General features: G+C 42.1%; 1 protein-coding gene across 6 annotated transcripts in view; it reads left to right on the top strand.

Moving 5' to 3' along the window:
* The window catches only part of LOC115374759 (oxysterol-binding protein-related protein 1), a 36,310-nt gene that overhangs the window by 732 nt on the left and 12,447 nt on the right, over nucleotides 1-23,131 (top strand). For 2 of the 6 annotated variants that reach the window (XM_030073849.1, XM_030073848.1), the window contains exons 2-17: nucleotides 24-168; nucleotides 266-311; nucleotides 9,207-9,246; nucleotides 9,359-9,433; nucleotides 9,671-9,782; nucleotides 9,882-9,967; nucleotides 10,266-10,410; nucleotides 10,702-10,769; nucleotides 11,465-11,509; nucleotides 11,625-11,698; nucleotides 12,172-12,235; nucleotides 12,402-12,503; nucleotides 12,613-12,738; nucleotides 12,926-13,004; nucleotides 13,590-13,696; nucleotides 21,051-21,219. In XM_030073849.1, coding sequence (XP_029929709.1) covers nucleotides 45-168; nucleotides 266-311; nucleotides 9,207-9,246; nucleotides 9,359-9,433; nucleotides 9,671-9,782; nucleotides 9,882-9,967; nucleotides 10,266-10,410; nucleotides 10,702-10,769; nucleotides 11,465-11,509; nucleotides 11,625-11,698; nucleotides 12,172-12,235; nucleotides 12,402-12,503; nucleotides 12,613-12,738; nucleotides 12,926-13,004; nucleotides 13,590-13,696; nucleotides 21,051-21,219 — 1,462 coding nt within the window. In that variant the 5' untranslated portion in view covers nucleotides 24-44. Of the gene's footprint in view, nucleotides 1-23; nucleotides 169-265; nucleotides 312-9,206; nucleotides 9,247-9,358; nucleotides 9,434-9,670; nucleotides 9,783-9,881; nucleotides 9,968-10,265; nucleotides 10,411-10,701; nucleotides 10,770-11,464; nucleotides 11,510-11,624; nucleotides 11,699-12,171; nucleotides 12,236-12,401; nucleotides 12,504-12,612; nucleotides 12,739-12,873; nucleotides 13,005-13,589; nucleotides 13,697-14,349; nucleotides 14,628-20,797; nucleotides 20,846-21,050; nucleotides 21,220-23,131 lie in introns of those variants that run through there. The other 4 variants (XM_030073850.1, XM_030073851.1, XM_030073852.1 and 1 more) reach the window with 4 other exon arrangements.

Genomic DNA, 23,131 nt, shown 5'->3' with positions numbered 1-23,131 from the left:
TCCATTTGGCCTTACATTTCAAGCAGCTAAATGAGCCCTCAGTGATGGAGCCAGGCAGACTGGAGGAGCAGCTACTCATCTGCGCACAAGAGGGCAACTGCTCCCGTGTCCAGAGGCTGCTTCAGTCAAGGGTTGACCAGAGCATCTCTCTCAACATCAACTGCAGATGTAAGTGAACTCGCCCTAGCAAAGCAACCATTGCTATGATCCTGCTGTCACAACTTCAGCTCGGGGAGTGTTTTTACTGTCCATGCTGTCACTGTAGCTCGGAGCAAAGCCAGTGCGGGATGGACTCCCCTCCACCTGGCCTGTTATTGTGATGCACACCTTGGATGTGATCACGTTTGGGTGGATTTTGTATGGAGAGCAATGTTTCTGTGTTATTTTGAGTGTAATTTAATTTAATGTGGTAATAAGTGCATTCTGAGTTTTCGCCACAAGGTGGTGTTTCCCCTCTGTGAGGCGGAAGTGATGCCGGTCGGTCTCCTTCCTCAAACAGCGGCTGTGAGTAAAGAGACAAGAAGCACACTTTTCGTCTCCTCATTTAACTCTCTTTATTCAGGTTAGTAACCTCTGAAAACACAATTAAGTGTTCAAAACATGTCAGGAGACAGTCAAAATGCTTTTCATTTGTATTTGGTAAGGATATAATGGTTAATTTGTTGCATTTGTGTAATTCGGAGCTGAAGTGAAGTAATATGCCGTTCCGAATGTGCAGCATGGCTTTAGATAATGGCGGACGCCACATATCAGTAGGAAAATGCACTTGACCGCGAATTTGCACTTTTAGGGCTCTCCGGGTTATTTTTTGTTAGTATTAAAATCTCCTGCTTGCAAATATATGTATTAACACTGTAGAATTTATGGTCTAAAATGTTAGCTATTTCCTTTATGGTTGTTGTTCAGTATGTTAGCTTAAAAAAACAAAACAAAATGCTTGTCCTTGCTAGCTGTGCATATTGTATGTCAGGCATCAGGCTGAGTAAGCACCAAGTGTGGAAATGTTGATGTAGTGACAATACCAAAGAATACAGAATATGCTGTAATTATTATATATTTTATTTCCAAGTTTTAATAGTACTTTTGAGTTTGATACATGGATAAAGTCAATATGGACTGTAATGTTGAACTTAAATCTAATTTAAAGGAATAGGCTTTAATCCTAATGTACCTAAATTGCATTGAGATATTGGATTGTTTTGACTTTAGTTTATTATGTGAATTGTATTTTCTGTATAGTGGAAATGTGAACAAAGCAAAATGATTTAGGTATATATCTGTCTATTGAAAATGCTCTGAATGCATAAATATGGAGAACATGTATGTGTTATTGAAAAAAAACAGCGGCTGTGAGTAAAGAGACAAGAAGCACACTTTTCGTCTCCTCATTTAACTCTCTTTATTCAGTTATTTCAGGTGTTCTACACCACAAATTAATCTGCTCTGCAGGCCCTATTGCTGGGGTCTGTAACAGATTCTTGGGGGCTCGTCCGGGATCCGCCCCCCCCCCACCAACACCGTGGGAGCGGGTCCTATCATCTAACGACGCAGACCAGCGGCAAACAGCAGGTGCCACGGCTGGTGATGGTGAAACAACTGGAGCTGTTTCAATGATCTGAGTGCTACTGCTGCGTTCCACTGAGAGCAACGGCGACACAGGGACTGGACTGAGTGACTGATTACAGTGCAGAGAGGGAGCGGTTATCATGGAGGACAGCGAGAGGAAGAGCCTGGTGTGGGACATCAGGAAAAGCCTGCTTAGCCTGTCATCGGATGAACTGTTCCAGCTTGCAGCAAACGTCGGCCCAGTTTCAGGCAGAGACCCGTCACAGCTCGACAAAGGGGACGCTGAGGGGTGTTTCGAATACCTCCACACCTTCATGTACAGTAAGCAACTGCTAGAAGCAGAGGACAAAGGTATGGTTGAGTTGTTATTGTTGAAAGATGCAATTGATGCTGTTGTGAACTCTAGTCAAAATGTAAACCTACCTGTTGACTCAAGTGAACAGCCCTCACTTGGGGCTTCTCCACATGGTGAAATGGTACAGTCTGGCACAGACAATGTAATGGGTGTTGTTTCATCAGGTGTGCCACCAGTTGTTAACCCCTTAACAGCCACTACACATAACCCTGTAAATGTAAGACAATCTGATGTTCAAGACATGTTGTCACATTATGAGGATTTGAGTAAAAAACTGCAAGAGTTAATGAATCAACAGTCATCACAAGTGGGGCCTACTGCTTCACTACAAACACTCAAACAACCTACCACACAGAACAGTAACACACTGCACAGTCATAACCAGACAAAAACTGTTTCAAGCCACACTCAGGAGAAGTTTGTGTCCCTCAAAGACCTCCCCTGTCTCCCCCGACGTGAATTCAAAGTGCAAGGTGGCCAGATAGGTGATCACACCTCTGACATAAGTTACAACAGCGTGTGCAGACAAATAGAGGAAGGACTGAGAGACAACTTCACTGAGCCTGAAATCGTGAGAGGTGTGTTGAGGATTATAAAACCTGGAGACTTCAAGGACATGTTAATGAATAAAGAGGACATGACAATCACTGAACTGAGGGGGTTCCTCCAGTCACACTTGGGAGAAAAGAGCGCCATCGAGTTATTCCAAGAACTGATGTGTGCTAAACAAAGTGAGCATGAGAGCCCTCAGCAATTCCTTTACCGAGTCATAGGACTTAAGCAGCGAGTGCTTTTCTCCTCCAAGCAGACAGAAGCTGAGATCAGGTACAGCCCAGAAACAGTGCAAGGAGTTTTTCTGCATACTGTTTATCAAGGGATTGGGCACAAACATAGTGACATCCGACGAGAGTTGAAACCTCTCCTTTCAGATAACATGGTAACAGATGAGACAATATTGAGACATGTAATGAAAATAACGACAGATGAGAATGAGCGGCAGCGTCGCTTGGGTTCTACTCACCGTCAAAAGTATGCAACAGCACACAGTGCACAAACTGATGGGGAACCTGTGCAAGAGACAAACACAAAAAAAGACACTACTGAGCGCAAAAACAAGACAGACACAATAAAAGAACTCACAGAAAAAATGGATGCACTTACCAAATTAGTAGATTCCTTGGCTAAAACAGTACAGAGAGAATGTGCTCACGCATGTGCACCCCCCAAACCCAAGATGAACAAAAGAGAGCGCCAGTTTGGGTGTCCAAAGTGTCTGGAGAACAATTTACCTGATTGTAGGCATTGCTTCACATGCGGCGAGGAGGGTCACAGAGCTCAAGGCTGTCTGAAAAAAATTAAGCAGCAGGGAAACTTGAGTCGGTCACTGATGGGGGACAAACAGTGATCGGTGTTCCATACAAGTCCCAATCTAATGCACAAAAGGCTAGGCCTAAGACCCAAAGTGGCCATGGGAAAAATTCATCACAGGCTGCTACAGAAACAATTAATGTAAATAAAACTGAGACTATTCAGCCAAGCTTTGGAGCTAATCAAAATGAACAAATGGCGGCAGTAATAGGAAAAAGGGCTGTAACCAAATGTGTCCTTAACGGTATAGCAGTCAGCGCCCTGCTGGACACAGGGGCCAACGTAAGTATAATAGGCCGGTCCTGGAAAAATGACTACTTACCTGACCTGGAACTCCAGCCACTAGCTGAGCTAATGAAAGAAAAGAAAGAGCTGGATGTGTATGATGTCAGCGGTGACTTGATTCCTTTTGATGGTTGGATCGCTGTGACAGTGAACTTACCGGAAAATGAAGATCCCAGTCTGTCAGTCACAGCACCTTTTCTTGTTAGCCAAATTCCTTTGGAAACACCGCTGATTGGGTTCAATGTGTTGGAAGAATTTATCAGGGGGAAACCTGAGAGGCTAATACCTGTCTTGAAAAGTCTGCTTTGTGGCGCCCTGTCAATAACAGATGAAAAGGCCACGAACATTGTACATTTCGTACAGACGAAAAAAAATGTTATGCGGGAAGGATGTGTACGAGTGGGTCAGAGAGAAAAGGTTATCCCAGCTGGTAGTGTAACTTGGGTGAAATGCAAAGTCCCACCCAATCTTGAACCATCTGACTCTTTGGTGCTGTTTGAACCTGCAGACAATGTACAGTTGCAGCAGTTAGATGTAGGTGAGGGCCTGCTGGAAATTGAAAATGGTAAACTGTCATGTATATCCGTGCCTGTTGGAAATCATACCAGCCATGACATCATCTTACCCCGCAAAACAGCGATTGGTCGCATCCAACCAATCAAAAAAATCATTGAGACAGACTCACCTGTGCAAGACGCAGTCGTTCAGAGTGTCACAACCACTCCGGCTGATTCCAGTGTTGAATCATCACCGTGGCAACCCCCAGTCGATCTCAGTCACCTTGATGAAAAACAGCAGGAAGTGGTAAGACAGATGCTGTGTGAGGAGGCTGCAGTTTTTGCGCGAGACTCAAATGACATTGGTTGTATTCCAAGTCTCCAAATGTCAATAAATCTGAGAGATGATATTCCAGTACAAAAAGCATACTCATCTGTACCAAAGCCACTGTTTGCGGAGGTTAAGGAGTATATACAGGATCTCTTACTGAAAGGGTGGATTGTCAAGTCAAAATCACCTTATTCTGCTCCAGTTGTATGTGTACGTAAAAAGGATGGCTCACTGCGCCTGTGCATTGATTACAGATCACTGAACCAGAAGACCATCCCTGACAGGCACCCATTACCACGGATCCAGGACCTGACCGACACCTTGGGTGGCCACTCCTGGTACAGCATTCTTGATCAAGGCAAGGCGTACCATCAAGGTTTCATCGCCGAAGGCTCCAGGCATCTCACCGCCTTTATAACACCTTGGGGACTCTATGAGTGGGTGAGAATCCCCTTCGGGCTCTCAAACGCACCAGCAGCCTTCCAAAGGAGCATGGAAGAGATGCTCAGCTCACTCAGAGATGAGTGTTGTATTCCTTATCTGGACGATCTCCTGTGCTACTCAAAAACCTTCGAGGAACATGTCGAAGTCGTACGCAAAGTACTCCGGGCACTTCAAAAACATGGTGTGAAGCTGAGACCTGAAAAGTGCGAGTTGTTCCGCCGAGAAGTCAGGTACGTAGGTCGCCTTGTTTCCCCAGAGGGTGTACGCATCGACCCACGAGATCTTGAAGCTGTTCAGTCGCTCAAGGACAAGACGCCGCGAACAGTGGGTGATGTGCGCCGACTTGTGGGCTTCCTTAGCTACTATCGTAGCTACATACAAGACTTCTCGCGGATTGCAAAACCAGTGTATGAACTTCTCCAAGTCAGACCTTCAGTCTCACCTGTCCGGCCTCAGAAAAGTAAGATCAAAGGTCCCCAGCTGCCCTCCGGCACTGCTGTTGAGTGGACCAGTGAACATCAGAGGGTGTTAGAGCAGCTCATCACTATGCTTTCAAATCCACCAATCCTTGCTTATCCAGACTTCAGCTTGCCATTTTCACTGCACACCGACGCATCAGAACAGGGCCTGGGAGCGGTCCTCTATCAGCGCCAGGACGGTAAGCTGAAGGTCATAGGGTACGGCTCTCGGACACTAACACCAGCGGAAAAAAAACTATCGGCTGCACAGTGGGAAGCTGGAATTCCTCGCACTCAAATGGGCAGTATGCGAGAAATTCCGAGATTATCTGTTTTATGCTCCACATTTCACCGTTTATACAGACAATAACCCGCTAACCTACATCATGAGCACTGCCAAGCTGAATGCAGTTGGGCACCGTTGGGTTGGGGAGTTGTCTGACTTTCGGTTTACGCTTAAGTACAGACCTGGGAAGACAAATACAGATGCTGACACATTGTCTCGTTTACCTCTTGATATCAACCAGTATGTGGCAGAGTGTACGGAGGAGCTGACGTCAGAGGTGGTGCAGGCAACATGGGATGGGAGCAGGGCAGCTCAGAAGCAGGATGTCGCTTGGGTCGCAGCCCTGGCCCTGGTCACCGACACAAACCTGGACTCTCCCACACCTCTACCAACTATTAGTCATGAGGAGTTGTCTGAAAGTCAAAGAAAAGACCCAGCAATCAGTGAGATAATTAACCTGAAGGAGACAAGAACTGTACTTACCAATGATGTGAGAGAGAGTGTGAGCAAAGCAGCAAAAAGACTCCTCCACGAATGGACAAAACTGCATCTGGAGAACAGACTCCTCTATCGACGGACCAGTGAGAGACAGCAGTTGGTTCTCCCCGCCAAATACAAGCCCATTGTCTTGAAACACCTCCATGATGATATGGGGCACGTAGGCACTGAGCGAGTGTTGTCCCTGGCAAGGGAGCGGTTTTATTGGCCGTTTATGAAGAAAGAAATAGAAGAATATGTCACACAAAAATGTCCTTGTATTAAACAGAAAAAACCTGTCACACATGTCCGTGCACCTATGGGCACGATTACATCCAACTCACCACTTGACCTTGTATGCATCGACTACCTGCACCTGGAGACCAGCAGAGGCGGATATGAATATATCCTAGTCGTAGTGGATCATTTTACAAGATTTGCTCAGGCATATGCAACCAAAGACAAATCCGGCCGAACAGCAGCTCACAGGCTGTTTGAGGACTTTATTCCCCGTTTCGGATATCCTGGCCGATTACATCACGACCAAGGCCGTGAGTTCGAAAATGAGCTTTTCCGTACTCTCCAAAAGAAATCTGGAGTGGGACATTCGCGCACAACACCGTATCACCCGCAAGCCAATCCAGCTGAAAGGTTTAACAGAACACTTCTGCAGATGTTACGGACCCTCAGTGAGAAGGAGAAAGAAAGGTGGAGAGAGCACCTCCAGCAGACCGTGCATGCTTACAACTGTACGCGTCATGAGTCTACCGGTTACTCACCGTACTTTCTACTGTATGGACGTCATCCACGACTTCCTGTAGACCTGTTATTTGGCTTGATAGAAGGAAAAAATAAAGTGTCACATAAAGGTTATGCAGAATCATGGGCAGAAAAGATGACAGAGGCATACAAAATTGCTAGTCAAAACAGTAAACAGTCAAGTGCACGAGGCAAATACTACTATGACAAAGGACAGAGAGGTGTAACGTTACACCCTGGAGACCGGGTTCTGGTGAGGAATCTTAGCGAGCGTGGTGGCCCGGGAAAGCTCAGATCGTTCTGGGAAAAGAATATCTACGTAGTCAAGGAGCAGATTGCAGACAATCCTGTGTATGCAGTTTATCCAGAGTCGGGAGACACACTGAAAACCAGAGTGCTCCATCGTAATCTGTTGTTACTTGTGAACTCCTTACCAGTTGAAGCCCCACCACGTCCGTCAGAACCTGCGCCTAGGAGACAAACAGGACAAAACCGAAAACAACTGAGAGACTTGAACACAACAGAGCATCAAAGTGATACAAGTGATTCAGATTCGGAAGGGAATATGAGAACATACTGGTTAAGAGTTCCAGTAAAAGAGAATACCTACCACCTTGATGATCCAATACCTACCTTGACTCAGAGGAATCCAGCACCTGCAAGGGAAGAGAGACAAAATCGAGTACCTGCAAGAGAAAATGGACAAATCGGAGTACCTGTAAGGGAAGAAAGATGGATTAGAGAACATACAGGGGAACAACAAGGACAAATGGACAGTCAGTCTACAATGCAATGCTTACCTGACCCCACGGCAGTTGAGGAGATAAGTGAAGGGAGTGAAATGCAGGCTTTTGGTGATGAAGAGCCATCTGCACCTGTCCCAATCACTGAGACAAACACTGAACTCCGACGATCCACAAGAGACAAAAGACCAAGACAAATACTCACGTATCAGACACTTGGTGAACCTTCATTACAACCACATCCCACAGTCAGTGCCGTCACCACATACACAACGCTTCCACCCATGTGGAATACACCATACCATATCCCACTGACTTTCCAGTTCTCTCCTTACATCCATCAGCCATACACATTGTGTACACATAACATGCAACTTGGTTATTGAATGTTTACGTTAAAGAGTTTAAGTTGTGGTTTTGGAAAAAAAGAAAGATGTGTTTGAAATGTCAGGAGCCATTTCTATTTTTGTCAGGGAGAGTGTGATGCACACCTTGGATGTGATCACGTTTGGGTGGATTTTGTATGGAGAGCAATGTTTCTGTGTTATTTTGAGTGTAATTTAATTTAATGTGGTAATAAGTGCATTCTGAGTTTTCGCCACAAGGTGGTGTTTCCCCTCTGTGAGGCGGAAGTGATGCCGGTCGGTCTCCTTCCTCAAACAGCGGCTGTGAGTAAAGAGACAAGAAGCACACTTTTCGTCTCCTCATTTAACTCTCTTTATTCAGGTTAGTAACCTCTGAAAACACAATTAAGTGTTCAAAACATGTCAGGAGACAGTCAAAATGCTTTTCATTTGTATTTGGTAAGGATATAATGGTTAATTTGTTGCATTTGTGTAATTCGGAGCTGAAGTGAAGTAATATGCCGTTCCGAATGTGCAGCATGGCTTTAGATAATGGCGGACGCCACATATCAGTAGGAAAATGCACTTGACCGCGAATTTGCACTTTTAGGGCTCTCCGGGTTATTTTTTGTTAGTATTAAAATCTCCTGCTTGCAAATATATGTATTAACACTGTAGAATTTATGGTCTAAAATGTTAGCTATTTCCTTTATGGTTGTTGTTCAGTATGTTAGCTTAAAAAAACAAAACAAAATGCTTGTCCTTGCTAGCTGTGCATATTGTATGTCAGGCATCAGGCTGAGTAAGCACCAAGTGTGGAAATGTTGATGTAGTGACAATACCAAAGAATACAGAATATGCTGTAATTATTATATATTTTATTTCCAAGTTTTAATAGTACTTTTGAGTTTGATACATGGATAAAGTCAATATGGACTGTAATGTTGAACTTAAATCTAATTTAAAGGAATAGGCTTTAATCCTAATGTACCTAAATTGCATTGAGATATTGGATTGTTTTGACTTTAGTTTATTATGTGAATTGTATTTTCTGTATAGTGGAAATGTGAACAAAGCAAAATGATTTAGGTATATATCTGTCTATTGAAAATGCTCTGAATGCATAAATATGGAGAACATGTATGTGTTATTGAAAAAAAACAGCGGCTGTGAGTAAAGAGACAAGAAGCACACTTTTCGTCTCCTCATTTAACTCTCTTTATTCAGTTATTTCAGGTGTTCTACACCACAAATTAATCTGCTCTGCAGGCCCTATTGCTGGGGTCTGTAACATTATTTTGGACACAAGGATGTTGTTGAGGAATTACTCAAGGTGAGAGGACAGAACTAATAGAACTAATTCTGCATGTTTGTTTTTAACTGGTGTGTTTTTCATGTGTTGTACACAGCCTTCCAGTCACTGAACTCCAGATTTGTCATTGTAGGCTGGTGCGGATGTAAATGTGCAGAATAACATGGGTGACACGCCTCTACACAAAGCAGCCGCCACTGGAAGAAAGGTGAACAATGCTTATTATAATATTGGCCTCCCTGTCAGTTTCCATACTGTAATGAGAGGTGTTGCCTGCATTGTGATAAGCCTCTTATTTTGATTTACTGTTACAGACTCAATTTAGTCAGTTTCTTTTTTTTTTTTTTTTTTTAATTGAGTTTTTTTTGGTGCAAACCCAATCAAGTGATGGACAGGCTTTGTCCTTTTCAGTAAAGTAATTGCTTATTTACATTGGATTCCACAGGCGGTCGTTCTGTTGCTGTTGCGGTACGACGCCTGCGCCAACATAATCAATGGAACGGCCCAAATCCCCAAGGATGTCACAGAGGATGACGAAATCATTACCATGCTGGAGGGTATGAAATGATGGGGGACTAGAAACAGAGATGACTGATGGCCTGTCATTATTGTAGGTGAGCTGCCCTGGTTCTCAAAACAGTGTTTCGTTTGTGCAGCTGCAGAGAGAAGAGAGGAGAGGCGGCAGGAGGAGAAACTTCTGGAAGCAGCCAGGGAGGGCGACGTCTCCACACTGTCTAAGCTGGTGAGCATCTGACCCTCAGTTAAACTTTGGGCAAAATATGGATGCAGCCCTCCATTAGGATGTGAATATTCTCCACTGAGTGCACCCACTTTTCCCTGTTGTCAGCTTTTTGAACTCCTTATTCAAGATCCCACCCATTCCCTCAGTCGTCTTAGGGCGCACACTCAATCACAGTGCCACGTAAAACAGGACAGTTCAGAGGTGTACAAAATGAGTTTGCTGTAGAGTTTGACGTGTTACATCACGAAACGATGTGCTCCTCAAGCTGTTGTATTCATCTCTGATTTTAATTCCTCAGCTCGGCAGAAGGCAGGCTCCAGATATCCACTGCAAGGATTTAGTGGGAAATACGCCCTTACACTGTGCAGCCTACAGGGGGCAGAAGCAGTGCGTTTTAAAGCTGCTGAAATCTGGAGCCAACTCAAGTATCAGAAACAAGAACGGTACATCTACTCACCTTGTTTTCCACCTTCTCAAACACAAACAATTCACCTGTCATTAATGTGCGTGATGAATACAGTACCTAAATAAATTGATGCACATAATCTTTAGGTTGATTGTTTTATGAGGATGTATCTCACTTTTCTTTCAAACCAGTAATCCAATCATGCACATGGAACATGCTATGTTGTGAAATATGTATTTTATGTTTGTTTGTTTATTCATAAAATCTGGTTAATGCATAGAACTGCGCAGGAATTTACTGAGTGGCAATTTTTATGTTGTTGTTGCAGACCAGACCGCGTATGATCTTGCTCGTGATGATGAGCTAAGACAGATTTTGGCAGCCTATTATAAGAAGGTGAGGAGAGGGACAAAAACTTATGGATTAGTGCTTATTGTTGTTCTGTTTCCTTTGAGTGTCTTCATTTCCCTCCTAGACAGAACAGTGAAGGTATAGGGACCTTTAGTATGAGGTAGACTTGAATCCATGCAGTTTAGTTTTTAACTTTTTCAAAGTTTTTATTTGAGTGCTTATAATTATGGACAGTTGCACTTGTGAGGAGGATGGTGGGAACACCAGGGATAATGAGGTGTAGCTTCATAAGCAAATTTTATTCACCTTTACAGGTAGAAGTTGAGTGCACTCTTTTTTTCCATTTAACCCACATTAGTTTCCATTTGTCTACCTCGAACATAAAGACGGAGACAAAACAAAAACACTTTTTTTCAATTAAACTATTCACTTTTATAATCAAGAAATGTTCAAATGCACTGATTTTTATGGCGACCACTGTGTTGATGTGGAGTAACTGAAAAACTGGAATCCAAGTGCAGTATCTTCCTTTTTAACTTTGATTTCATCTCTTTTCATTTCAACATTAAAGGATCAACACTGAAGTGTTCCTCATATTTTCATTCCTGAAACTCTACAAATTCCTCACAATGTTTTGGGGAAAAATGCAAAAAGAAGCACTTCTAGTCAGAATCACAAGAAACTGTAAACATTATCTGTAAAAAGTACACATCTTACAGCTAATATCTTCTTCCCCAAAGGATGTGAGCAATGGGGTGCAGAGGTTTGAGGGCCCTCTTTGGAAGGTACACAGCCTTGGAAGAGAATTTTACATATTTTCTTAATGTAATAAAATAGTTAATTTTTTCAGCTGACACATTTCTACAAAGAAGTGTCATCAGCTTCATCTTTCTCTGACAGAGCTCACGCTTTCTTGGATGGCGGTCCCACTGGATAGTAATTGAGGATGGAACTATATCCTGGTATCCCAGGCGGTGAGATGTCTTAACCTGAAAATAATTCTATAAAAGAACTTGTAAAACTATACACACTTGCATAAACACAGTGATATCATGCACTTGCATAGACACTACACAGTGGCAGCAATGTAGAGGTTCTCCATTTCAAACCATCCAATGCAATTGCTGCATATAACTCCTTTGTTATTTAGTAGAATCAGAGTTAGTGTTTCCAGTTAGAGAGTTGTAAGTGTTGTACTATAATACTATAATATAAAACCATTCCTTGTAATCACCTATTGCTGGCAAAAAAAATAAAAAAAAATCACATTTTCTCCAAATAATTTCCTCTTGGAGCCAAAGTGCTGTGCTAATTCAGCAAGCCTGCAGTTGTTAGTGCAACTCAAACAATGCATACATCTGTGGATTATGGCAGTGTCCTGTGTTATATATAGTATGTGCCTGGGGTCTGGTGTGGTGCCTGTTTTTCCATCTGCCTCTCTTTCTAGAGCTGATGCAGTGGCTGGTGTCAGAAAGCAGGGCTGTAAAACTCTAACGCAAGCCTACTGCATGGTGGGTAGTAAAAGTTAGGCATGATAATGACAGTTGATTTTTTTTTTACTGCTCTACAATCATGTTCAGGGTAATATTGGAATTGTAATCAAATGCTACAGTGTGTTTGTTTGAAATGTACTTCCATAGCCAAAATGACTAAGTGATTTCATCTCTGTACTTCTAGGTCAAACCATGGGATAATTGCTTCTTCACGCTCAGGTGCTTTGATGACACTGTGCATTGTTTTAAGGTCTCCTCAAAGACAGATTCAGTGGCTACGAGAAAAGTGAGATGAGATTCACCTTGCATGCAGTCACTGTACATGTTACACATTGTGAGAGCAGATCTAGGTGAGTGGACATGCATGTTTATGTGACTGATGTCTGTTCATCTAGAAGTGGCTGGATGCTTTGGAGGAGCATTCAGCCTATAGCACCCGGCACTGCACCCAGGAGCAGATTATGGTTGATGAAGAGGGTGGTGATAGTATGGCCATGGGGAGCCTGACACATGCCCTACAGGTAAGATGAAACTCCAAAATTGAAAATGAATGGCACAAAGCAGCAATCGGGAAGCTAAGGAGTCCTAATTCACTTCTCAAGTTCCAGTTGTGTATAATTAAAAAATCCATTTGTGTGCTTTAATAATCTGTTGAGCTGTGTGGATTCAACAACGAGTGGCTGCCCCGCTGATGCTGTATGTTTTCAGGCGGCCAGTGCCTGCCAGCAGAAACTGGAGAGTGAAGTGTCTATTTTTCTATCCATGGTGAAGAACGAGGAAAATCACGGTAAGACTCCTGGATCTTTGTCATCAATTCATTCACTTGTTTTCGTTCACAAAGCGTGCCATGTCCCAGTTATTTGTCCCTCATGATCAAAGATCGGGCAACAGACTATGGATACGGCTCCATCTGTCTGTCAGTAACATGTAATTTCTAAGCCTCTGCTGGCCTGTTTACAACAAAATGTGGGTGAATAATGGATTTTGACACTGGGGTCTAGCATTTTGAATATGAATTTATTTTGGCCCGGCACAGCACCACCACCACCACCACTAGGCCAACAGGGCAATAAGCTTCATGCTCAATATCTCATGTCTGCTGGGTCAAACTTTATGAAAATTTAGGGAATGATACATTTCTGCATTAATAATCTACAAAATAAAAGTGATTGGCCCACCACAGCCCGAAATGTCCCCAAGCTTAAAGCAACAGTGTCTGAGAGATGTAAATAACATGTTTTTTTTGTTTGTTTGTTTGTTTTGTTTTGTTTTGTTTTTGGTGAAACATGTTATTTGAATTTTTGTGATAATGCGTATCTGCACTGATACCCCCCCCACCCCCCCCACCCCACCCCTTTTTTTTTTTTTTTAGCATTAGCTGCGCCTCTTCTACTGAAAGCCAAGGAGACCAGTGAGCTGTCCAGTGAAGTCTGTGCTGCCCTTCATCTCTGCCTTGAAATGTTGTCAAAACAAGAAGAGGTAGGATAACATATTTACATCTTTACAGTGTGTATTATTGTCATATCATTCTGCACAAATGCTTAAAGTCAATTAGCCAAGTAAAGTTGTAACTATTCAAATTATTTTGATCTATTTTTATAATTTTATCTGTTATCTGTATGTCTTACGCTTTGGTTTGTATGACCTGTATTAATTGTTTTATTGTAAAGCCCTTTTAACTTTATTTTGGAAGGTGCTATACAAACAAAGTTATTATTACTAAGTAGTCTGCACTTGTTAATCTTTTTGGAAGAAAGTTTTTCTTTTTTTAGTTTGGTTGTAGTATATTGACATTCTTGGCTGAGGACTTACTACATTAATATTCATCCCATTGATTCATACGCACTCACCCATGTGCTGTGTTCCTATTGGCTGATTCTTTTTTGTTGAATGGTAATGAAATCCTCTTGCCCCTCCCCCATACCGTAGCTCCCTATTAGAATGCAGTGGCTATGGGGAAGCAGATGGGATGGAGCTTGTGTGTGTGTGATGCAGAGGTGTGTGTATCCCTGTCCACCTGTGCTAGTGGCTGTGCTATGCCCTTGAGGGAGGAGTAGAACAGTGTGGTAATCACTGGCATGTCTGCAGGAAGGACACAGGCAAGATCCGTTTTAATGCTTAGGTTTGCACTTGCAGATCAGTGCAGACACACATAACCCCCTAGATTTGCATACACACACACACATACATACACACACACACACTCGGTCTTCTGCTCCAGGGAAAGGCAGTGAATTGAGCTAGGGAACTGGAGCGCGTGCATATTCACGGGCTCAGCTGGAGATACATGCATTCAGTCTCACACATTAAAAATACGCGTTCACAGACCGACTTTCACAAGCCAGAAAAGCCTCCAAGCACAGGAGGAAGGAAGAGAAGGTGACAGCACCCTCATCCAGAATCTACACAGGTATGAATCATACAACTGTCTTCTATTCTCTGCTCTCTTCTCATCGCCTTTCATTGTCATGTGAACAACTGCCCGCGTTTGCAGTGGGTTCCCTGAGGTCATTGCTTGAGGTTGTTGTGCTGGAGTATAGTGACTTTGTTCCAGTATCTCCTGTATTTTTTTTTTTTTTTTTTTCAGCTTATTTCCTGTTGTGGAGTTGGTCTGAAGCATGAGCATGGGAAATGGGCAATACACTGAAGCAATTCTTAAATTTTATTTTCTGGTTTATTTTTTGTTGTTGTTGTTTTATCTTGATGTGAACTAAGACATTGGGTATGAATGAAGTAGCTCTGAACCCTGCAGTGCCGATTACATACTATAACAATGAATTATGACAAAGCAAGAGCATGGAGCGGTACTGAGTACTATATATAGATTACATGCTACGTTTGAAATGGTTATAATTGTTAAATGTGTCAGCTGGTGAAGAGATACTGAATGCATATGTAACTTTTTATTACAGCAGCAGCACCTCATTGCAACACCTGAAACTATTTAGAGATTATATGTTGCTCTCATTACAAATTAATTTTTTAAAGTGAAGATCTGTCCTTAAGTGCCCACTGCACACTATAATCTTCCTGACAATTAATTCCCTTAATGGGCTTGCTTAATGTGCTGAATACACTGAATTCAAAATATTGTGATGTAATTTAACCCTCTTTTGGAAGTCAGATATACTTATTTGTGCCAGAAATGTCCTAATGCAGGGGATTTTTTGGCCTGTTTACAGGGTTCATAGTGGTGCAAGCATTGCTTCAGAATAGGGCTGAATTAATGATGATGAAAGTGGTGCTATATCTATAGAAAACGTGAAGATTTTTCCTTTTTAAATAAGGCTATCAAACCAAAACCTCTTTAACTTTGTTTCTATGAGTTTTGTCTCTATTTTGGCAAATGAATTATGCTTAAAATAAGAGTGTAGGGAGATGGAGAGAGTCTGTAAACATAATTGTACAAAAATGCACAAAATGATTTACACAATATTATCATATGCGCATTATTAACATGATACCAGTATTTAATTTTTTTAAAATATCATGGTTCTTGTCAGTTTCAGTATATTGTGACATCCCTACTTCAAACCACAATAACCAAGTATAGATTGGCCACAGCTGCTCTGGCATGAGGAATAACTTGGCATGCCTCACATGGAGGCAGAGGACAGTCATCGGACAGTCACCCCAAAGTGCAGAGACAATCATAAAAATGGAAATGGACTGAGTTGGCATTGCAGCAGGTCATATGGACAGGAGAAAATGTTTCAAAAACATACATTCATTTGTCTCATGCTGAGCTTGAAATAGTACACCTTGCTAACTGGATTATATTGCCTAGAACGCTGAGATAGTCTCCATAGACAGTATTAATCCTAATCCTACCTTCCCATTGTCCTGGCTGACAGTAGCAGATGCTTCTGCTTTGTTTGTCTTTCTTTAACATTTGTTTTCCACATAATAGTTGTACACTGTTATAATTGTACAATGATGTCTGGGCAGATGTGTAATATGGAAGCATGACTCATAGCAGGTAGGGTTTAGCAGCAATTTACAGTCCTGCCCTTCAGCAGAGTAGATGTGCTCTGACCCACTTCATTAGCTGCAGAGCTGACGTATGCTAGCTGGGATGCCACCTCTGTACTGTGCATGAGGGGAGAGTATGATTGATCACATGGTCTTTAAAGTGGAGATGTCTGTCGTCTCGTGTTTGCCACTTCACAAAAACGAGATGGAGGTTCAAGATTTCCGTAGAGAGTGAGCTTCAAACAGGTCATGTTGGGCAGAAACCTCCCTGGGAGGTATGGCATTTTTTAAAATAAATACTCAAAACACACAACACTGATTTGTTCTAGCCTAACCTCTCTTGGTGTTCCTCAGCAGGCAGGCTCCCACACCTGTCAAGAGAAGAAATGGAGGCTTAGATCATGCAGCCACTTAGTGGTGACACAGATAAGCAGATCTGTCAGTTTGAATTGTTCTTTAAGTATATGAGTGACAGTATAGTGTCTTTATTTTCTTCTTCTGTCTTTCTTGGCGGAAGCAATTTATGAATGTTTGCAGGACTGTAAGATGGCAGATTCCTCTCCAAGACCTCAGGGACTGCAGAGCACACAAAGGCCATGTGAGCCTCTCGTTTGACCCTACTTACACAGGTCACTGAATCACTTGACTTGTGCCATGTCTTCCATCCAGGAGACACTGCACTCACAGGCTAAATGCAGGGACAGGGCAAACACTCTCTTTGCTCCCTGTGCCTCATTCTCTTATGGCATCACCTCTGTGCAAGAGACCTGAAGATGAGCACATTCTGCCTTTTAGGATTCTGACCTTTTAGCCAAGGCTGTGTTCTTGCTATGTGTAGAGACCTCCTGAGACCCAAGATCTTGACCCTTTCTGTGTGTGTGGTTAATGCAGCCTGCACTAGATTTCCTGCATTTTCTGCACTGGGGCTCAGCTCAGGTGATGGTTTGTCCCTTTTTTTTTTTTTTTTTTTTTTTTTTTAAAAAAAGCATTTTATACTTGCTTAATGTTTTCTTAATGCTTCCTTCAATGCTTAGCCCTTACCCATCATGCACTGACATACATTATGGCGTATAGTGAGCATTTTAGCACAGCGTAGAACTAGAATATTTGCCTCCGAGATTTACTTTTCCTTCAGCAGGGGAAGCAAATTCTACAAGAAAATAAAAGCTCAGTCCTTAGGGCCGTTGGCCAAGGAGGCGCATCTCTTCTAGACTTCAGCAACAACTACAGCACACACAGCCTCAGCAGAGCTTAAAATAGCGCTGTGTTTGTGCTCAGGCAAGAGGATGCAGTGAGAGTGAAAGAGCTGGCTGGGATACTTACACAACAAAGTGCTCCATTCCTGGATGGGCTCTTAAGCCAAGTGCTGAGGATAGGGAGTATTGGCGCAGCTTCCTGTGCTCATTTACTTCAAACTGTACATAAATAAGAGACTCACTTTGTGTGGAGCCTTAAAAGGGTAGCTATTCTGTGGACCTGCATGTCAGGTATATTAAATGGTTGAATATAAGCCAGAGTGTTAATTTGTTTTAGCTGCAATCCATGGGAAGTGGATTCCACATGTTATTTTTAAACTGTCAGTCACAGCACACACCTTTAAGCACCAAGATAACACTGACGCAGAACTGTCTTGGAAATGCTTGCTCAGAATTCACTTGAATATACGATTGTCTTTCTAACACAATCAAAATAATTTCATTTTCAAAAAGGGCAGATCTTGCACTTAGAGAAATAATGTCGTAGATTTGTTGTTGTTATGAGTGTGGGTCGGGTGTGTCGTGGAGTGGGGTGGAAGCAGCTGCTTGAGACCTACTGCTAAAGGCAAAGAAATGTCTTACTGTAGATCAGGGGTGTCAAACTCAGTCACTAAAGGGCCTACTATATTAAAATATCACAACCAATTCCAGGGTGAAACAGGGCCTATGTGTATTGAATGTTCTTGACCCAAAGTGGTCATTCTCTTGATCAAAATATGTCCTGTGTAAAAATAATGATTTATACACAAATATGAACTTTACAAAGAACATTCCTCCCCAAAAAACAAAACAAGGATGCCTGAAACCAAAGTGATCAGAGAGGTAAATGACATGAATAGAGTCCACAGCATCATTCATTTTTTTTCTGGCATATTGTAACTGCAAGCCTACCCTCATGCCTTTCAAATGACTTATAGTTACATCACATGAAGTGAAATTAACCGGATAACTGATACTTTGCTGAGGAGAATCTGCAGTCATATATAATGTCTCTACTCATACGTGCACATCACTGGCATGCAAATCCAACAAGAAATAAAACTAATTCATTTTAAACCACATGAGTCAAGGAGCTCGTTTGGTCAAAATATGCCAAAGTATTTCAAAAATCAACATATAGTCAGGTTGACTGGTAATTATAAAATACGAATGCAAAAACAAACCATAATAATACTGTATGTATTTAACATTAACTGTCTCATAATGTTTCCAGAGGTTATATTCTTTCATTACGGCCACATCACGTCCACATATGAGACAGACAGATTTGTCCTTATTGCAAGCAAACAGGTACCTGACCTCCCACCTGTCTTGAAAACACCTGTTTTCCACTTTTCATTTTGCCATTGCTGACTGGCTTGCTGATAAGTGTCTTGATGGAAGTGATTTATGCTGCTGATGAGCTGGTGAGGAGGAAGTGGGGCGGGGCCACACTGGTCTTTGTGGTGTGAGAGCACAGGATGTTGCAATGCATGTTGGGGCGTGCAGTATCCAAACTGTGGGCAGTATGGATCCGGGCTAGTATTAATAGAAAATCAAACATCATCTCACGGGCCAGGTATAATTATGCCACAGGCCTGATCTGTCCCACAGGCCTTGAGTTTGACATATGTGCTGTGGAAGATTCATTAGTAATCACGGATATAATCTCTGTCTGTGTGTATAGTGTGTGTGTTTGTGTGTGTATAGTTTATTTTGTCAACATACACAAGGATAAAAGTCAATTTACAATAGTCAAGGATGACAGATGGAGAGGAAATGCATGTCCACTGTTGGTTTGGGTTGTATTAAAGATGTCTGTATATAAATGGAATGGCTTAATAAATGGTAAGGTTGTGAATGCATCATCAGTTGAGATAAATGCAGCTTTGCACTGCCCACCAGTGTAACTTAAAATGGACTTGTCAGAGGTGTTTTCTGGACCCATAGAGCAGAGATGGGATCTGCATATTGATTCATGTGAGTCATCCTTGCCTTTTGTAAGTGTATGTGTAATGAAGAGCTGGGCTGAGTCCAGCCCTCATGGGCATCAAAGGAAAGCAGGTTTCTGTTTTTGAGTGGTGTACTTGTTTCTCTTCAAACTTGAAAATACTTTTTGTATTAATAATTGGTTATGCAAGTACTGGTTTACTGGATTCTTCTCAATTCTGTTTGATTTTGTAGTATTTGTTGTATTGATTTGTTTTAATGGTTGAAAGTGTGTCATTTCTGTTAAGTGTTGCCCAACACATAGTCCTTTGTTCTTGGAAGTGATTTGTTAATTATTTACATTATTTCACTTGTTTCATTGTTCTAATCTATTGACACCTATATATATCTACTCTGACTGTGCTCTCAGTGTATACATTATTTTCAGAAATAATAGGCCTTGTCAAAAACTGAGCAGTCACACAACATTACATGAGGCCTCTACATGTATTTTTAAAAGTAGGACATTTTTTTTTTTTTTTTTATCAATTTTTGAATGCATTTTATCATATTGTAATCCATGACAAACTCTTAAAACATTACAGTAAGGGCATCATATTTTTCCAGACCCTTTTCCAGAGATTTCCACTTTGCTCTTTTAACTTTGTTGATTATTTAACATTATTATCATTAGTATAATCTGAATAATATTATTGTCACTAAAAAACAAAGTCTCTGCCTCTGATAATACTCTCAAAAAACCTAGAGAAATGATCTACCTTGAGCAAATTAAGAGACTCCTCTGCTTTTGGAAGAAACACTGCTTGTGTGTGTGTGTGTGTGTGTGTGTGTGTGTGTGTGAGACTGTGCATGTACCCACATAAAAGGAAAGACTGCTATCAGTACTTCAGCCAGGATGATTGATGATGCTTAACTTTTTTTCCTCTTTACTTTAATTGAGGACATCGGCCTCGCTTGGCTATCTCAGATTTACGGCGCGATTTACAGGCTCCTGTTTCTGTCAGCCTTAGCCGCCTTCCTCAAGGTGACTCAGTTATTTTTTTCCCTCTGCAGAGACCTTTTTTTGCTCCCTCAATCTCTTTTTTTCTCTTATAATTTTTAGACAATTAAAAATTTTATTATGATGATGAATTAAGAAGTGTTGTCCTCAAAACGTTTTCATATGAAAAATATGTAACTATTCCAGTGTCTTGCATCCTGTGTCTTTTGTGGTAAGATCTGTTGTCTGTTGGTTAGTTGCCTGTCTTAAGTGGTTGGAAAAGGAACCACAACACCAGCATCAGACAATGAGGAACATTGATCTGGTCTGTCCCACAGTAGCCTCAGCCTGGCTCATGTTGCCCTGAAGGGACACTCAATCCTGGGCCGCGGAGCTCATGGAGAATGGGGTGTTTGGTTCTGACTGGAGGAAACCGGATCTGTGAGCAGGGTTAGAACAATGACCTGCCATCAGAATTGGCTTCCACAACAGGTGCATGCACACACGCTGGGAAGGCTGCAGAGACAGATCAATACCTCCATATCAATCTACCCATCAGTCAACCACTTATTAGCCTGCAACACTGTCTATACAGTCAGAAATGCTGAATGGCTGTGACGTGAGCTTTGTCTTCTCTCAATAGATGTATGTGTGTGTGTGTGTGTTTATTTGTCTGTACGTGGGTCTGTCTCTCCAGGTGTGGAGTCTGAGGTTGGAACAGGAGGTTGGGAAGAACAAAGCTCTGACAGAGGCCCTGCAGACATTGGCGAGTGAGCGTGACGAGCTCAAGCAGTCCCTGTTTAAAGGCAGAAGGTCCCCTACCCTTAGTACCCTAACTGAAGATGACTTCTATGATGCCCTGTCAGGTCAGCTACCAGGCAGACAATTAGATTGCTGAGTCAAGTTTTCAGGGGGCTAAACATCTTACTGGAGTCACATTAGAGCAGTTCATATGTTCAAATATGTTGCTTTCCATGGTGCAGATTTGATGGTTTCTGCAATATTGTCAAGGGAACTTGATTTTTATATAATATAGAGCACTGGTTCTCAACAAGCCCTGCTGGTTTTCTGTCTTACCAGGTAGTTAGTTATATTCTGTCCCTCATTAATGGTTAGACAGTAAAACCAGCAAGACCATGGCCCTTGAAAACCTGGACTGAGACCCACTGATATATAAGTTAACTGTGGTCAGGCTGTAAAAAATCACCCTGACCCAGACAGAAGCAGCCTTACTGCCAAAATGCTGTTTTATAAGTAAAGCAATATTTTTGCATCTGAGTTTCTACTCAGACCTTGCAGACTAGCGTGCCTTGGTAATCCAGGTGTGTCTAATTGGCTTTTATAATCAGAGCTTAAAATCAGCCAAGATCTAATGTGCATGCCTATTTTTTTTTTCTGTGTAACTGAAAAAAGTGTTTGCGTGATTTAACTGTTTCATGAGTAGCCTGGCATCACTTCTTTGATCACAGATTTATGTTTTCCGATATTCTCACCAATTTTGTTGTTGCCAATTCCCGATATACTCCATGGTCTCTGTTGTTTTTCTGTTGGCCAAGTAGTCAAAGAGTCTTCTTTTCACCTGTCAGCAAGTAGTTTTTTCAAGGGGGCATAATGCATTTGGCAGTTCTCTATGTAACCCAGATTATCTTCCACCCTGCTGAAAAACCATTAGGAGGTGCTTATGCAAGCAGCAACTGTTTGTGTTCAGAATGACACTCAGAACTCAGAATGACGCTGCAAGCATTGCTACCGTGAATCAAACAATTCAGTTCAATTTTTATTAAATTTTATTTGTATAGTATCAGTCATAACAAAAGTTATCTCAAGGCACAGAAACCCAACAAATATTGGCCAAATTCATGGCCAATATCTGCCCCAAGAGCAAGCACAGGGTGACAGTGGCAAGGAAAAAACCCTTTTAACAGGGCCAAAAACCTTGAGCAGAACCCAGCTCTGGGTTGGCGGTCATCTGCTTCGACCAGAAGGGTTGAGAGATGGAGAGAGTGAGAAAGAGAGAGGAGGGGTGAGCATATTGCAGGACATAGAACGATGCAAGTTCGACATAGGGCCGTGTAGTAATACTAGCAGTGATAATAGCAGTAATGAAACCTAGGTCTCCACAATGATGGCCAAACATTTTTCTGCTGTATCACCCATGCACCCTCTCAGGGTCATTTTCTGAACATGGACTCATGGACTCATGGCTGTAGCCACAATTAGGACACCAAGGTCCTAAGCTTTGTGATTTTTCCCTGAAGAATAGAAATTTACCATAGTCCCAAGCAGAGACATAGGGTCTCAGGGGGTTGCTGCTTCCCTGTAGGCAGCTTGCCTTTACATTGTCCCTGGTTCGGTTCATACACATCTGTGTGCATTTATGCATGGCTCGCTACATCTCATTTTACATGCCACATTCACAAGTGCAGTGACTTCCTTTCATAATACTTGGTGTGTTGGATATGTACACCACAGACTTAACATTGTCAAAGGCCTTTGTACAGCTCGTATATAACTTGACACTGTTAAAGGTCTTTAAGGTATTAAAGGAATTTAGAGGGTTAATACACCATACACCATCTTTGTGGCTCTCTATTCATACGTAGGTAGAACTTCAACTGATTCTGAAGAGGCTAAAAATGTTGTGATGACTCTTTCCCAAGCTGAGCTTTCCCTGTGGATTGTCACAACACCTTGATATATTTGTATCACAGCAAACACCTCTAGCAACATATCTTGTTCCAGCATCATGCTGCTTCCCATGTGTGTGTACACCCACTG

The sequence above is a fragment of the Myripristis murdjan genome, chromosome 17 (assembly GCF_902150065.1).
Source record: "Myripristis murdjan chromosome 17, fMyrMur1.1, whole genome shotgun sequence".
Lineage (NCBI taxonomy): Eukaryota > Metazoa > Chordata > Actinopteri > Holocentriformes > Holocentridae > Myripristis > Myripristis murdjan.
Note: the sequence above shows the minus strand (reverse complement) of the source record. Positions and strands in the feature narration are given on the sequence as shown.